Genomic DNA, 13,766 nt, shown 5'->3' on the forward strand with positions numbered 1-13,766 from the left:
TTTAAAGTCTTTTATTGAATTTGTTACAATATTGCTTCTGCTTTATGTTTTGGCTTTTGGCCTCGAGGCATGTGGGATCTTAGCTTCCTGAGCAGGGACTGAACCTGCACCCCCTGCGTTGGAAGCCGAAGTCTTAACCACTGGACCACCAGGAAGTCCCTATAGTGACTTTTTAAGGCATCACTATTTTTTTAATTCAATACTTTTGCATCAATAAACATTTTTGAGAGACTGCTATGTGTCAGGCACTGTGCTAAATGTTGAGGATACAAAATCATTAAAACGATACAGAATTTGCTTTCAGGGAGTTTTTTGTAACTTTGTAGGGAAACACAGGTGTGTAAATAAATATGGGTGATGAGGTTTAATAGCCTATTAAACCTTTTAAGTTATATCTTTTTTTTTTTTTTTGCGGTACGTGGGCCTCTCACTGTTGTGGCCTCTCCCGTTGTGGAGCACAGGCTCCGGACGCGCAGGCTCAGCGGCCATGGCTCACGGGCCCAGCCGCTCCGCAGCATGTGGGATCTTCCCGGACCGGGGCACAAACCCGTGTCCCCTGCATCGGCAGGCGGACTCTCAACCACTGCGCCACCAGGGAAGCCCTAAAGTTATATCTTATATATATGATTTAAGCATAGAAGAAGTAGGTGGGGCGAAGTAGTTGAAGGCATGGCATTGAGTGACAGAACAAAGGCCTGGCATGGGACCTTACCCTATTTATCCTATACTCAGTCTTTCCAGACATCTGCTAGTTGATGAATGAGAAGGAACCTGCATGTGTGGGAGAACCACAGAAACACATAAGGCAGGGCCATGCATGCAGACCACTGGACACTTTGCTTAGGTCCACTGACTACATTATACAGGTAAATCATGTGTGCATGGGTAGGAGTTGGAGTGATGGTTAACAAACATAAGGTCACTTGGAAAATTCTAGCTACAAACCATAGCTATAAAGCAAAAGCAAATTTTTCTAAGTATACAATGAAAACCACAAACTAAATGCTTCATTGAGTTGTGAACGATAACCTCAGCCATAGAACTGGGCTCCTTATGTAATTCTCTATTATTATTTGCATGTTTGCCAAAATTGCAGTATGGGCATGAACACTCACAATGGATTTAACTACTTATCATAGAGTTTATCCCAGGGAGGTAGCTTGATGTGGTAGAAAGAAGCACTCAGTAGATATTCAAATAGAAGAAAGGACTTGGAGAAGAAAGGAAGAGGGAAAGCAAGATGGAAGGATGGATGGCAGGAAGGAAGGAGGGAGGGATGAGGGGAGGTAGGTGGTGGGCATTAAAACTGAATATTTAAATCCCAGCTCTGACTCTTTAGTTAGGTTAACTCTGACAAGTTATTTAACCTCTCTGAACCTTATTCTTTTCATCTGGACATGGGGCAGTACCTTTCAGGGTGATTGTGGGAATTAAAAATTACTTTTATAAAATGCCTGGTAAATAAGTGCTTATTAACTCATTTCTAGTAATTTTTGTATTTAGGTAAATGGTCATGCTGCGACCACTTATCAATGTCACCAAATTGTATATAGCACTATTTTATACATTATTCTTACATAGTTATATGCAACAAACTATATACATCATGAAGATACGGTTTTTAGAGTATAGTGATGGATTTTGAAAGAAATTTGGCATTTTGAAAAATAAGTAATATACCTAAAGAATGCCTGCTTCTCAGTGTTCTATTGGATGCAAATATGTCTCAGAAAATCGAAATGAAAACACTAACACCTTTACCTGTATCTGAGGGAAGTAACACGCTTCAAACACCTGAACACCATTTAAATTACAACATGCACCTGAAGCCATAATGCTCTCCTCCACTTTTCCTTTGTAATTAAGGTGCTTTTGGAGTTATAACTGGGAGTGACTTTCTCTCAAATGGTGTCAGACATGGAGGGAATAAAGATTAAGAAGAAATACTCACAGATAGGATCTGGTCTCCTCTCTGGAGCTCCCCACTCAGGTCTGCTGGTCCACCAGCCAGAATGAAGGATACAAAAATACCTTCTCCATCTTCCCCGCCCACGATGTTGAAGCCCAGGCCAGTGGAGCCTTTGTGCAGGACCACCTTGCGCGGCTCCCTGTAGAAACAAGTGGAGAGCACAGTTCATAGGGTGGCCCACTCAAGATTTACATTGCTTTTACTTTCACCAGGATATATGACACCAGCAATTCATTACCTGTGAAAATGGCTTCCCCAATTATGATACATTTGCATATCAAAAAGATGCTAATATCAGGGCAGATGTCTGAACTCCTCACTGTAACAAATGCCAAAATACCATGCAAATTTATTCCTTAATTCCAAAACATTTACTTAAACTAGACTTACAAGTTTCCTTTGTTTAAAACATCTGTTCTTGTAATGAGCACTAGAGTAGTATTCAGTAGGATGGATGTATCCAAAAAGAGGGAGAGAATTTGGGGGACAAGAGACTAGACTGAACAGGTCAGACCATGAAAGATCTTACATGCCAGCCTGTGGGTTTGTTGTCTGTTTGATTGTTAATTAAAATTTACTCTGTAGGCAGTGGGGACTCACTGGAAGATTTTGAGGCACAAAGAATATTTAAATCCATTTTAGGAAGATTAACAAATGACCATAATAGGACTGATGGAGTTGAAAGCGCAGATATGATGGGAGACAGGAAAACCAGTGAGGATGTTGTCCAAGTAATCCACGTTTGAGGAAGTGACAGCCTGCCCAAAAGTGATGGCAGTGATAATGAAAAGAAAGGGTAACATGAGAGAGGTAATATGAAGGGAGGAACAGAGGGTCCAGAGATTGATACAGGTATTGGAGGAGGAAGGAAGAACATCTAAGTAATTGGCAAAAGAGGGGTAGGTGGGTCATGAGGATGAGTATGATTTTGAAATGCTCAGTTCCAGGTACTAGTGGGACATCCTTGTGGAGATGTGCAGAAGCAGTTAGAGACAAAGGATAGGAATTTAGGTTCTCAGGACTGCAAATTCAGATTTGACGGTCATCAATAAAAGGCTGAGAGATGAAATCTTAAGGCAACAGTTCATTGAGTTTGTGTAGAAGCTGGAGAAATATGGAATGTAGAATTGTAAAGGATCTTAGAAGTCATCTAGTTGAATTTTCTCTAGCAGTAGTTTCAAAAAATGTATTCTGCCAGCCTTAGGTTTGACCAAGGTGCTTTTTGTATCACCCACCCTCCTCTCCCAGATATCTCAGTTCCAATCATTAAAGCTTCCTCTTCTATTTTCCTCCTCTTAATGATGTAAGAATGGCAAAGAGCCATCCAATATATTTTTATACTAATGATTACACAGATTTTGTTATTTGCTATCACATTTCCTTGCACAAAGAGATGCATTATATCTATATTTAACCTTATTATGAGGAAGGATTTACAATGCACATCAGAGCTTGGACTATAAGTAATATGTAATAATGCTATGTATTAAGAGTTAATTCATTTTCTTCTGCAAATACTTTGTAAGCACCTACTATGTCAGGAACTGTTCCAGCTACTCGGAAAGTTTGTAAGCAAAACAAAAATCCCTACTATTATAAGCATACATTCTGATGGGGGTAGACCACTAAAAAGAAATAGATGCAATAAATAAGTTTGTTATATAGCGTGTTAGAAAGCAATAAATATTTTAAGAAAAAGAAAAAGCAGAGCAGTGTAAAAAGGATTAGTGCTTTCAGGGATGGGCCTGGGCAGGATTTATTGAGAAGGCGACAGTTGAGGAAAGACTGAAGGGGTGAGAAAACTAGTCATATGATATCTGACGGAAACATTCCAGCCAGAAAGAATAGAGGCCCTAAGGTGGGAGGGTGCCTGGTGTCGTCAAGGAAGAGCTAAGAGGCCAGTGTGGCTGAATGAGTGAACAAGGGAATGAGAATGGTAAAAGATGAACTCAGTGTACTCGTTTTCTATTAATGAGTAGCAAATTGCCACAAACTTAGTAGTTTAAACTACAACACCCACTATTATCTCACAGTTCTGTAGGTCAGAAGTCTGGGTGGGCTTGTCTAGGTTGTCTGCCTAGGATTTCTTAAGGTTGGTATCAAGGTGTCAGCCAGGCCAAACTTTATTGGGAAGCTCTGGGGAAAAATCCAGGTCCATATTTAGTTAGGTTGTTGGCAGAATTCAGTTTCTTGTGTTTGTAGGACTGTATTACATATATTTTATCATAAGGAATTGGCTCATGCAGTCATGAATGCTGAGAAGTTCCAGGATCTATAGCTGGCAAACTGGAGACCCAGGAGGGCCAATGGTATAACTTCTAGCTAAAGTTTGAGTCCAAAGTTAGCAGAAGACTAATGACCCAGCTCAAAGAAAGAAAGAAAGAGCAGATTCTCTCTTACCCAACCTTTGGTTTTATTCAGGCCTTGGATGGGTTGGATGGGGCTACCCATACGAGAGAGGACAATCAGCTTTACTCAGTACACTAATTCAAATGTTAGTCTCATCCAGAAAGTTCCTCACAGACATACCTAGAATTATGTTTAACTAAATATCTGGGCACCCTGTGGCCCAGTCAAGTTGACATATAAAATTAACCATTAGTCTTAACAAAGACTGAGGTCCCTGTTTCCTTGCTGGCTGCCAGTTGGAGGTCTCTCTCATCTTCTAGAGGCCACGCATTTTCCTTCCCATGTGGCCCTCTCTATCTTCAAGCCAGAAATGGTACAGTTAATCCTTTTCATATCTGGAATCTCTCTGTCTTGTTCTTCTGCAATTAGCTGGATTTAACTCTCTGCTTTTCAAAGGGTCATGTGATTAGCTTAGGCCCACCCAGATAATTCTTCACCTTAAGATCAACTGATTAGTAATATTAATTACATTTGCAAAATCCCTTTTCCATGTAAGGTAACTTAACTGTAGGAGTAACACCAGGAGGTGGAGATCATGGGGCCATTTCATAATTTTGCCTACAACAGGCAGAGAGGCAACAGGGGATAAATCCTGAAGGGCCTTGTAGACCATTTTAAAACTTTAACTTTTACTCTGAGAGAAATGGGGATCCACTGAGAAGAATTACTTGATCTGATTTACTTTTTTTTTTTTGATTTACATTTTTAAATGATTACTTTGGTATAAAATAGATTTGAGGGGCAAAGTTTAAAGAAGTGAGACCAGTTAGGTGGCTATTGCTATATTTAGGCAAAATATAATAGTCCCTTGGACCAGGGTGGTATTAGAGGAAGTGGAGAACAGTGGATACATTTCCATCTATTTTCTTTTTCTGTTCAGACTGAGTAAGTTCCGTTTTTCTATCTTCAGATTCACTGATTCTTTCTTCTGTCATATTTATTCTGCTATTGAGCCCATTCAGTGAGTTTTAAAATTTTGTTTATTTTAAAGCTTTAACATTCTATTTGGTTTTTCTTTATATCTTTTATCCCTTTGCTGAGGCTTTCTTTTTTAAAAAAAATTTATTTCAAGTGTGTTTGCAATTGCTCACTGAAGCATGCTGGCTACTTTAAAATCCTTGACAGATAATTCCAACATCTGTGTTATCGCAGTGTTTGTATCTGTTGATTGTCTTTTCTCATCCAAGTTGAGATTTTCCTAGTTTTTGGTATGAGAAGCAATTTTTTTATTGTATACTGGACATTTTGGGTGTTATGTTGTGAGGCACTGGATCCTATCTAATTTTAGTCTTTTCTGCATAGTGGATTGGTTTAGGTGCAGCATGTAGATCCAAGTGAGATGGATATTCAGCTCCCTATTTGGCCCTGGTGACACCAGGGAGGAGAGAAAGTGGGGTACCGGCTAACATTTGACTTATTCTACCCGCCTGTCCCTTGGTGGGGGTAGAGACTCAGGTCCCATTGGACCCACTGACACCAGTGGTGGAGAGAAAGTAGCATGTTGACTAGCACCACCTTGAACCACCTTGTTTTGCCTCTTTGCCTCTGGGTGGGGCTAGAAGTTCAGCCCCCCACTGAGTCCCACTGACACTACCCTGGTAGGTAAAGTGGTTTGCCACTGAGTGCTGCTTCCTTCTTCCTCCTTCTATCTGTTGCCACTGCCAGGGGGTGGAAGTCCAGCTTCCAGCTGGTCCCTGCCAATACCAGGAGTAGGGGAATAGAATGCTAACCTCATTCCAGCTTGTTGCTGCTGGGTAAAGATGTAACTTCAGCTTTCCACTGAAAGTGGAGTCTCAACCAGCTACACCTCATACCATCTTATTCTGCCTTTTTGCTGCAGAGTGGGGATGGAAGTTCAGCTCTTGTTTGGACCACTGACACCAGCCCAGTGGAGGAAATGAAGGGCCATCTCATAATTGCTTCTCCTAACTGTCTCTGGTGGGGTCAGAAATCGAGCTATCTGCATGGTCTACTGGTACCACAATGGTGAGTGGACAGTTTTTTCTTTGGTATTTGGCTAGAAGTAGGGCCAGAATTACTAAAATGTTCCCAGTTCTATTTGTCTACCCTTTACCCAGTCCTTTGGTTACAGGGAGCAGGCTTTTCTTGAGGCTCCTTTATCTGTGCCTGTTGGTGGTTTCAGGGTATCGGCTTCTCTACTGCCCCATCCAGGATATATGGGAAGCAGAAAGGGAATCCAGATAAGTCACATCAGTGTCATTCCTCTCCAAGCCAGTCTGACTTCTTTCCAACTTGTTAGAGTGTTGCTATGTTTATTATGTCTAAAGTTGGTTTTGCTTTTATAACAAGAGGGAGGATTAGAGAGGAATGGGGATACTCTATTTTTGCTGATACTGGAAGTCCAGGTTCTAGATACATTTGTGAAGGTAGGGGCCAAGAGGATTTTTGACAAAAAAAGTTATTATAAAAATATCCTTCTTCCCCCAATATAAAACACACACTCTTAGTGGGACCAATGACATTCAAGCTACAGATAATAAACAGAGGGAAGGAAGGGGGGTATTATGACTCTTTATCTATACGTTAAATATTGTGCTTGATGCTTTCTGTGCATCATTCCATTTATTCCTCAAAACAATCTAATGAAGGATGTACACTGATGTCTGCAGCTACTTTGAAACCGATCCTAAAGGGAAGATGGATTGATGACTGGATAGATTGAATAGACCAAGTATAGTAAAATGTTAAAAGCAGAATCTAGATGGCAAGTATATGGATGTCCATTATAACATTCTTTAAATTTCTTTATATTTGAAAAATTTTATAACAAAATATTGTGAAAAGTAAACAACCTGATGAAGAAATTATTTTGACAACTTTTTAGATTAGTGAAATAAGACTGCTTGCCCAAGTTTTTACTGAGTTTAGTAAGTAGCAAAGGCAGAATTAAGACACATTTTCTGTTTCAAAATCTCAGAGTATGATATATTCCAGAGATTGTCAATTGATAAGTTGGAGGCTTAATTTGACCCACAGTGTTTACAAATGTTTGAATTAGTTGCTCATATATAAAATTAGGAAAATTTGCATAAAATGTGGATTTATGGCTTTACATGAAAAAAAACCAGACGTTCTGTGAATACTGGCTCTTAATCTCATCGCATAGCAACAGTTGTCTAGAACATGGCCCTCTTTAGATGGGGCATTCATTCTCTAGCTTGCCTTGCATTCTTTAGTCTTACCTTTCCCTCATGTTTCTCAGACAAAAATCTATAAGTTGCATCATATTTGCATTTCTTGCAAAGTTAAGAGGAAAGTATTGTACTCAAGGTTCTATCAAAAATGAGAAAATGAAAACTTTATGGAGGGAGCCTGATATTTTAATAGAAAAATGGGAGAGAACAAAATTTCTTTGGAAGTAAGGATTATCCTTACACGTTTAACACACAAAATGCTCTCTGCAGAAAGAATACAGCTTTAAAGATTATTATGAAACATCAGACCCCATTACATATCTATGTAACCCATGCAGGGGCATTTTGTTAGTGACCCTTTGCATAAAGCACATCATTCTTAAGTGATGGTAGTTTTTATTTATTTTCCTTGGACAAGTCTTTTAAACCAAATTACTTGGAAACTTCTCAACTCTTGAGATTTAAATGTCTTTTTAAAAATAGAATTTTATATCAAAGTAAATTAGGATGTTTAATAAAAGGGAGAAATGCAAAGAAATAAATCTGTAAGATGGTATGCAAATAAAATGTCCGAAGCACACTCCAAATGATGTACTTTTTCTAATTTAAACTTCTTATACTAATAACCCATTATATTATATGGAAAATTTTAAAGAGTTTTCATGTAAAGATGAAACAAACAAATGAAGATAACAAAACAGAAACAGACTGACAGATATAGAGAGCAAACTAGTGGTTACCAGTGGGGAGAGGGAAGCGGGGGGTGGGGGTGGTGGAAGATAGGAATATGGGATTAAGAGATACAAACTACTATGTATAAAATAAACAAGCTACAAGGATATATTGTACAGCACAGGGAATATAGCCAATATTTTATAAAAACTTTAAATGGAGTATAATCTATAAAAACATTGGATAACTATGTTGTATACCTGAAACTAATATAATACTGTAAATCAACTATACTTCAATAAAAAAATATAAAAAACTGTTTTAATGTATATTTTTCTTGTCAGAGGATCAAAACCCTGTGGAAAATTAGAAGTTCTACTTTTTTTATTTTAATTTTTATTTTATATTGGAGTATAGTTGATTTACATTGTTTTGTTAGTTATAGGTGTACAGCTAAATGATTCAGTTATACATATAATCCATTCTTTTTCAGATTCTTTTCCCACATAGATTATTACAGAATATTGAGTAGAGTTCCTTGTGTTATACAGTAGGTCCTTGCTGATTATCTGTTTTATGTATAGTAGCGTGAGAAGTTCTGTTTTTCTGATGCTTAGGTAAGTCAACTTGTTTAAGGTAGTTGTTAAGCTAGCTTACTTTTCACACAGCTAGTAAACATCAGAGCTAGTCTTCTTTTTCAAGACAAATTTTTTTCTTCCAGTTTAATTGCAGTATAATTGGCATACAATACTGTATAAGTTTAAGGTGTGCACCACAATGATTTGAGTCGCATACCTCATGAAGTGATTATCACAGTAAGTTTAGTAAACATCCATCATCTTATATAGATACCGAATTAAAGAAATAAAAAATATTTTTTCCTTGCAATAAGAACTCTTAGGATTCAGTCTCTTAACAACTTTCATATATAACATACAGCAGTGTTAATTATCATGTTGAACATTAGATCCCTAGTACTTATTTATCTTATAACTGGAAGTTTGTACCTTTTGACTGTCTTCATCCAGTTCCCCCTCCTTCCCACCCTTCACCTCTGATAACCACAAATCTGATCTCTTTTTCTATGACTGAGACTTTGTTTTTAAACATCTTTATTGGAGTATAATTGCTTTACAATGGTGTGTTAGTCTCTGCTTCATAACAAAGTGAATCAGCTATACATATACATACATCCCCATATCTCCTCCCTCTTGTGTCTCCCTCCCACCCTCCCTATCCCACCCCTCTAGGTGGTCACAAAGCACGGAGCTGATCTCCCTATGCTATGCGGCTGCTTCCCACTAGCTATCTATTTTACGTTTGGTAGTGTATATATATCAATGCCACTCTCTCACTTCATCCCCACTTCCCCTTCCCTTTCCCCGTGTCCTCAGGTCCATTCTCTACATCTGAGTCTTTATACATGTCCTGCCCTAAGGTTCTTCAGAATCTTTTTTTTTCTTTTTTTAGATTCCATATATATGTGTTAGCATACGGTATTTGTTTTTCTCTTTCTGACTTACTTCACGCTGTATGACAGACTCTAGGTCCATCCACCTCACTACAAATAACTCAATTCGTTTCTTTTTATGGCTGAGTAATATTCCATTGTATATATGTACCACCTCTTCTTTATCCATTCATCTGTTGATGGACACTTAGGTTGCTTTCATGTCCTGGCTATTGTAAATACAGCTGCAATGAACATTGTGGTACATGACTCTTTTTGAATTATGGTTTTCTCAGGGTATATGCCCAGTAGTGGGACTGCTGGGTCGTATTGTAGTTCTCTTTTTCTGAGACAGTTTTTTAAGCGCAGTTTAGGTTCAAACAAAATTAGGAGGAAGGTACAGAGATTTCCCATAAGCATCCTGCCGCCACACATGCATAGCCTTCCTCACTCTCAATATCCCCCACCAGAGGGCTACGTTTGTTACAGTTGATGAACCTACACTGACACATCCTTATCACTCAAAGTCCATGGTTTACATTAGGCTTCGCTCTTGGTGGTGTCCATTCTGTGGCTTTGCACAGATGTATAATGACATGTATCCATCATTATAGTATCATACAAAGTAGTTTCACTGACCTTAAAATCCCGTGTTCCACCTATTCATCCCACTCTCCACACAACCTCTGGCAATATTGATCTCTGTACTGTCTCCATAGTTTTGCCTTTTCTAGAATGTCACATGGTTGGAATCCTACAGTACGTAGCCTTTTCAGATTGGCTTCTTTCACTTGGTAATAGGCATTTAAGATTCCTCCATGTCTTTTCACGGCTTGATAGCTCATTTCTTTTGAGTGCTGAATAATAGTCCATGGTCTGGCTATACCACAGTTTATTGATTCACTCACCTACTGAAGGGCATCTTGGTTTCTTCCAAGTTTTGGCAATTATAAATACAGCTGCTATAAACATCCATGTGCAAGTTTTTGTGTGGACATACATTTTCAGTTCATTTGGGTAAATACTAGAAGCATGATGGCTGGATCATACAGTAAGAGTATGTTTAATTTTGTGAGAAACTGCTAAACTGTCTTCCAAAGTGGCTGCACTATTTTGCATTCTCGGCAGCAATGAATGAGAATTCTTCACCAGCATTTGGTGTTGATGGTGTTGTAGATTTTTGCTAAATAATGGGTATGTATTGGTATCTCATTGTTTTGATAGAGCCAGTCAATTTACTACAAGTTAAGTGTTTTGTCCATTAAATGGAGAGAGAACGTACACAATGGAAATTTAAAACACTAAACTAAAATATACTTTGTATAAGCCAGAGGAGGACCTGAATTTTAAAAAGGTATCACAGTATATTTACAGAATATAGTTTCCAGAATTATTGACACTCAAAGATTCACTTTAACTGCCCTTGGCTTCTATCATTTGAACCACAAACTTCAGTCCTTCATTATACATTGCCTTGCACTCTGCTCTCTCTGAATGTCATGGTTTCCACGCAACCTCTCCATTCTCTCTAGTTCAGGCTTGGACTTTTAGGATAGTCTCCTAATTTGAAGATTCTTTGATTCTAGTTTCAATGTTCCAAACACATTCTTTCCACTAGAATGACACCTGATTCTCTTAGTTCCCTGCTTAATTGGCTCCAGCCATCCTATGCTCCAGTCATAACAAACTCCTGTGCTTCCTTGAGTTTGACATGTTGCTTCATATCTCCATTTCTTGGCTCAGGCCATCTCAAAACCCAGTTCAAACTCTCTGACCCTCCAGACACAGGCGATCACTTGCTCCGTGGGTCCACACTGTGTCTTGTACACATAACATTGTAGCATTTATTACATTGTGCAGTGATTGTTTGCTCATATATCCTTCTTCCTCAATAGACTGTGAACTCCAGGAGTTCAGGCACCAGCAATTCTCCAGCAGTAGCAGGAACTCAGGAAATAGTTACTGAATGAATGACTCAACTCCCACAGTGATTTAGACCTCACTTTACCTTCTACTTCAAGTTATAATTTTTTTGCAAATATCTTTCTTTTGTGCTAGATTTTAATTGGGATGGAAAAATCTATACATAAATGAGTGAAGCAGGCTGAGCAGGGACTGTAACAGACTGAGGGTATGTTCCCTCTAAGGGTAGCTTCTGCTCAGCTCTGGACAGGTGTTCCAAGCAGGAACACCGACTGGCATGGCCAGATTCTCCAGTTTCTAAAGACAAGAATCTAGATTTTATGTGAATTTCCAGAATTTTAAGCTGCCAGTGATAAAACATAAATAAAAGTACGGTGCAGGTCACACCCACGTGTCTCTGTTGCGGATCAGCTACGGGCTGCCAGCGAGACTCTGTACCGTTCGCAGTTTGGTGGCACATTCGGTGTCTGCTCCATGTTTGTCTTCTCCACGATGCTCAGCGTGGCACTTGGCTCATAGTAATTCTCTGTAACTTTAAGCTGACTTAATATTCCACACTCAGTCCCATCTCTGTCCTTCCAAGTTGTCTCATGCTGAAATATCCTATGTATATGTATCTTATATTTCCCTTTTGTCTTAACTTTTCCTTTTATATTAGACTTGCTCACGGTCTACCTTCGTCATGATGGCCCATTCCCCCAGATGTGGAGCCACAGCTCTCATTTCTGCATATTTATTGCCTAGGCCAATGACTTCGGGTCTGATGAACATAACGCCTTGTATTTCCATGAGCTTCTCTGTGCATGAGGGCATTGTGGCCTCCAGAGAGATTATAATCTATTGAAGGTGTGGTGTCGTGGTTTATATTTCTAGGTATCCCCGGTATACCTAGAAGAATGCTCAATAAACACCTGATGATTGAATAAATGAGCACACACCGCCAATTTATAAAGAAGTGAATACGTTTCATACTAAAGTGATTGGAGCTCTAATTTTCTTGTCATTCATCAGCTAGAGTTCGGATGGCCTAGGAACCCATTAGTAGTCATTATTCTACATTATTAAATGTGAACAGTGGAACACAATTCTGACTCTTGTTCCTCATTCGGGATTGAGCTCAAGAATCATGATCTTCTAGGAACTGTCCCTGACACTCTCTTCAACCTCCCCATTCGAGGCTGTGATGGGCGCCTCCCCTAGCATTTCCTCCACGTATCTATCATAATGCTTATGACACTGAGTTGGCAGACTGTCTCCCTGTCCAGCTAGAATGATCAGCTTGAGAGCAGGGAACATGTCATTGGATTTTTGTCCCCAATACCTGGTACATACTAGGTGCTGTCTCCTAATTTCAGCTTTCATATTAGATTGTAAATTGGAATCTATAGTAAAGATGGAACCTGGTTAATCATAATAGCTATATCCATATTAAAAAAAAACTTACCTATCCACTTAAAAGTATTTATTTTATTTATGTATCCAAACTTTCAATAAACAAACATCTGTGGAGTACCGACATTGTGTCAGGCACTGTGAATACAAACATGAAAGAGCCTGGGGTGGGAGGAGCCACATGTAAACAAACAGTTATAAGAGCCCAGGAATGGGACAAGTGCTTGGTCAGAAACATGTGCACAGTAAGCTAAAGTAGCCAAGGGCAAAGAGGGACCAGTCTTCTTCTAAAAAGGTTTTGTCTTTTTATCATCACCTGGATGAGATGTGCTACATTCACTTGTGCAGTTTTATTTTTCTTGGAATGTGATATAAAAAGCCTTTTAATTATAAAAACCTTTGGATGCGAACAGCTGGGGAGATGCCCGCCTGATTTGCTCCCAGCTGTGGCTGAGCAGTAGCGGCATCGTCTCGTTTAGCTGGAGTCTCAGAGGATGCTCTCAGCCAGCTGGGATGTTTTCATGCAGAGGGAAGCAGGGTGCTATGGGCTAATTTCTTCTCCTTAAACCAGATGGCTTAAGAGGGTACAGGATTAAAAAAAAAAAAAAAAAAAAAGAGGTGACTACTTAAACCTGAAGGCTTTCTCATGGCCATTAGTAGGATGTTCCTTGAGCTTTGAACATCTGAGGTGTGTGAAGTCACTCCAGTCAACTCCCAAAATATCCACCATAGTGAGAGGCTGTGTGGTGCAGTGGGAAGTAAGCTGTGAAAATGTTTCCAGTCATCTTTCTAATAA

At 39.1% G+C, this 13,766-nt stretch overlaps 1 protein-coding gene, 1 long non-coding RNA gene and 1 pseudogene across 25 annotated transcripts in view; 1 reads left to right on the forward strand and 2 right to left on the reverse strand.

Annotated features, from left to right (window-relative positions):
- The window catches only part of LOC125965178 (L-lactate dehydrogenase A-like 6B), a 31,367-nt pseudogene extending 29,423 nt beyond the window's left edge, over positions 1 to 1,944 (reverse strand).
- The window catches only part of DLG2 (discs large MAGUK scaffold protein 2), a 2,044,900-nt gene that overhangs the window by 370,582 nt on the left and 1,660,552 nt on the right, over positions 1 to 13,766 (reverse strand). For all 24 annotated transcript variants that reach the window (XM_049713435.1, XM_049713436.1, XM_033431831.2 and 21 more), the window contains one exon: positions 1,952 to 2,108. In XM_049713435.1, the coding sequence (XP_049569392.1) occupies positions 1,952 to 2,108 (157 nt within the window). The remainder of the gene's footprint in view (positions 1 to 1,951; positions 2,109 to 13,766) is intronic.
- Positions 1 to 13,766, forward strand: part of LOC125965184 (uncharacterized) — a 1,042,439-nt gene that overhangs the window by 133,296 nt on the left and 895,377 nt on the right. The gene's annotated exons all lie outside the window — the stretch shown is intronic.

Source organism: Orcinus orca, chromosome 8 (assembly GCF_937001465.1).
Source record: "Orcinus orca chromosome 8, mOrcOrc1.1, whole genome shotgun sequence".
NCBI classification, from domain to species: domain Eukaryota; kingdom Metazoa; phylum Chordata; class Mammalia; order Artiodactyla; family Delphinidae; genus Orcinus; species Orcinus orca.